Raw genomic sequence first — 2,282 nt, 5'->3', positions numbered from 1 at the left:
CTGAGAAATACTAACTTGCATCGTTGATCAACTTGTGTGCAATTGTGGCAAAATTATATGTTTTTTATTAGATAGACGGCATATTTATTAATGAATTTGGCGAATCAAGTCACCACTGCGTGAAGAGTTTCTTTATCGACGATTGATTCTGTTGAATCGATAAAGTTTACGAAAATGAGTATACGGCATCACATCCAAATTTTACAATATAATGAAAGTTTAGAAAATTTATTTATTTATTTATTTATTTTTTAGAATATTAAAGCATATCTGGGAGAAAGACTCTCTACAATTATGGCACCAATGTGTAAACAAGTATCAACAAATCTTCTATTCGAACGATTTGTTACAATTATGTGCTGTTCTCAAGTGTCTTTTAAGAACAGTCTTCCAACCAAATGATTTGTGACAAATATCACACTGAAAGCGCTTGATACGATTATGTACTTTTTTAATGTGATCGTTGAGACTACTTTTTTGTCCGAATGATTTGTGGCAAATCTCACATTCGAAGGGTTTTTCCTTATAATGCACTGTACTTATGTGAACTTTTAGATAACTCTTTTTTCTATATAATTTGTCACAAATCTCACATTTGAAGCTTATGCTGCTGTTATTTATGTGTCTATCGAGTTCACCCTTGCTTGAAAATGATTTTAGACAAATCTCACACTTGAACAGTTTGATGCGATTGTGTACTGAATTCATGTGAGCATCGAGGTTGAATTTGTATCTAAATGCTTTATCACAAATCACACACTCGAAAGGTTTGCTTAAATCATGTATTGTCACAATGTGTCTTTTGAGCTCATACTGATACCCATATGATTTATGACAAATTTCACACTCGAATGGTTTGTTACATTTATGTACATAATTTATGTGAGTTTGAAGATCAGCGCTCAGCTCAAATGATTTGTGGCATGTATTGCATTCGAAGGGGTTTTTACAGTTATATAATTTTTTTCTTTTTGGCTTATGACAAATTGCGTCAAATGGTCGATTATTATCATAATCAAATCCTTTTTTAATCAAAATAATAACACTTCGGTATTCTAAGTCACTTTTGGTTGTCGATGGCGCTGTCAATTCAGTTGTATCGTTCTGGTTCTCAAAATCTTGTCCTGATTCTGCATTATTTTTCTAAAATTAAAATTGTACTCTCATTTTTGACAGATGGTAAAAAGCCATTTACTTAAATTTTTTAACTCACCGATAATTCGTTCAACGATAATGTTATAGATTCTAAGTCGCTCCACGAGTCTACCGAATCAGAATACGCACATTCTGTCCAATCACTCAACCAAGCGTCGATTGAATTTTCATTCATCCTAAAGAAAATTATACAGTATGTTAAGGTGAACGCGCCAAGAAACTTTACGAGAGGGTAGCATGAAAATTATGGCACTTACCTGACTACGTCACCTGCTACTTTTCCTCATTTCTTTGATTATGTGTACTCACTGTAATTTATCACAATATATACCGTGAAAGTATTTGAGGTTAAGCACCTCGTGTGGCTACACACGAGAGCGTAAAGACTGTATATACTTTTTCAATATGTAAACACTTGCTCGTCCGAAAATTGTTTTGTGTGTCAGCGAGTTATCTCAAGACTGCGATAGCTGTAGGTCCCCCCTCTACTATAGACTTGTTTCGTACTTATTAAAATACAACGTGCTTATATTTTTGTAAAGAAATAGCTCTCTCTATGAGGAAAATCTGGAAAAGGGTCGAGAGAGAGCTGAAAAAAAGGCTATTTTCCCAAGGGAATGAGAGAGGAGCGGGAAAAAATTCGATCTGCAACCTGCAGCAAACAAGATCGATCGATCGATCGATAGACGTAGAAAAAAAATTGTCAATAAAAAATTACGCGTTCAAAAGTCCTCGATACATATGTTTTTGTTGTACAATATATAGAGAGCTCGAGCCACGAGCACCTGTTCGTATGCTTAGGCGCGCGACGACCACCCAGTAAGTTTATACGAACGCCTAACAAATAATGCCGCGCAACGAATTCATCAAATCACTCTCTATACGCGTGATGCTACTGCTCGGCTACCGATGTACAATACGCGAATTTTTCGCGATTACGATTTGCTCGCATTTTTCGAGCGTCGGCGTTGTTCGACTGCGATTGCGGTGCCGCCGTCGAGTGTCTCGCGCTTCGTCCTGAGCGGCATGACATTCTATCGGTGAAAATTACTCGAAAAAGATCGTACTCGTTTTGCCTGCTCCGATTCGGCAGTTCGCGAGAGAGATAATTATAATTGAATGAGAAA

At 36.4% G+C, this 2,282-nt stretch overlaps 1 protein-coding gene across 1 annotated transcript; it reads right to left on the bottom strand.

The window, feature by feature from the left end:
* Positions 1-257: 257 nt before the first annotated feature.
* Positions 258-1,526, bottom strand: LOC106652098 (zinc finger protein 525-like). Its single transcript, XM_014370850.2, has 3 exons — positions 1,413-1,526; positions 1,214-1,331; positions 258-1,143 (listed from the first exon to the last, which is right to left on the bottom strand). The coding sequence occupies exons 2-3, from the start codon at positions 1,328-1,330 to the stop codon at positions 331-333; spliced, it is 930 nt and encodes a 309-aa protein (XP_014226336.1). The 5' UTR covers position 1,331; positions 1,413-1,526; the 3' UTR covers positions 258-330.
* Between the last annotated feature and the right edge of the window lie 756 nt (positions 1,527-2,282).

Source organism: Trichogramma pretiosum, unplaced genomic scaffold (assembly GCF_000599845.2).
Source record: "Trichogramma pretiosum strain Unisexual culture from Peru unplaced genomic scaffold, Tpre_2.0 scaffold13, whole genome shotgun sequence".
NCBI classification, from domain to species: Eukaryota; Metazoa; Arthropoda; class Insecta; order Hymenoptera; family Trichogrammatidae; genus Trichogramma; species Trichogramma pretiosum.
This window is presented reverse-complemented; position numbering and strand designations above follow the sequence as displayed.

Bases quoted from the DNA above. Each gene is read 5' to 3' on its own strand.
- LOC106652098 (XM_014370850.2), bottom strand. From the start codon at position 1,330: ATGAATGAAAATTCAATCGACGCTTGGTTGAGTGATTGGACAGAATGT. The intron at 1,144-1,213 runs GTGAGTTAAAAA...TTTTAATTTTAG, and splicing joins TATCGTTGAACGAATTATCG to AAAAATAATGCAGAATCAGG.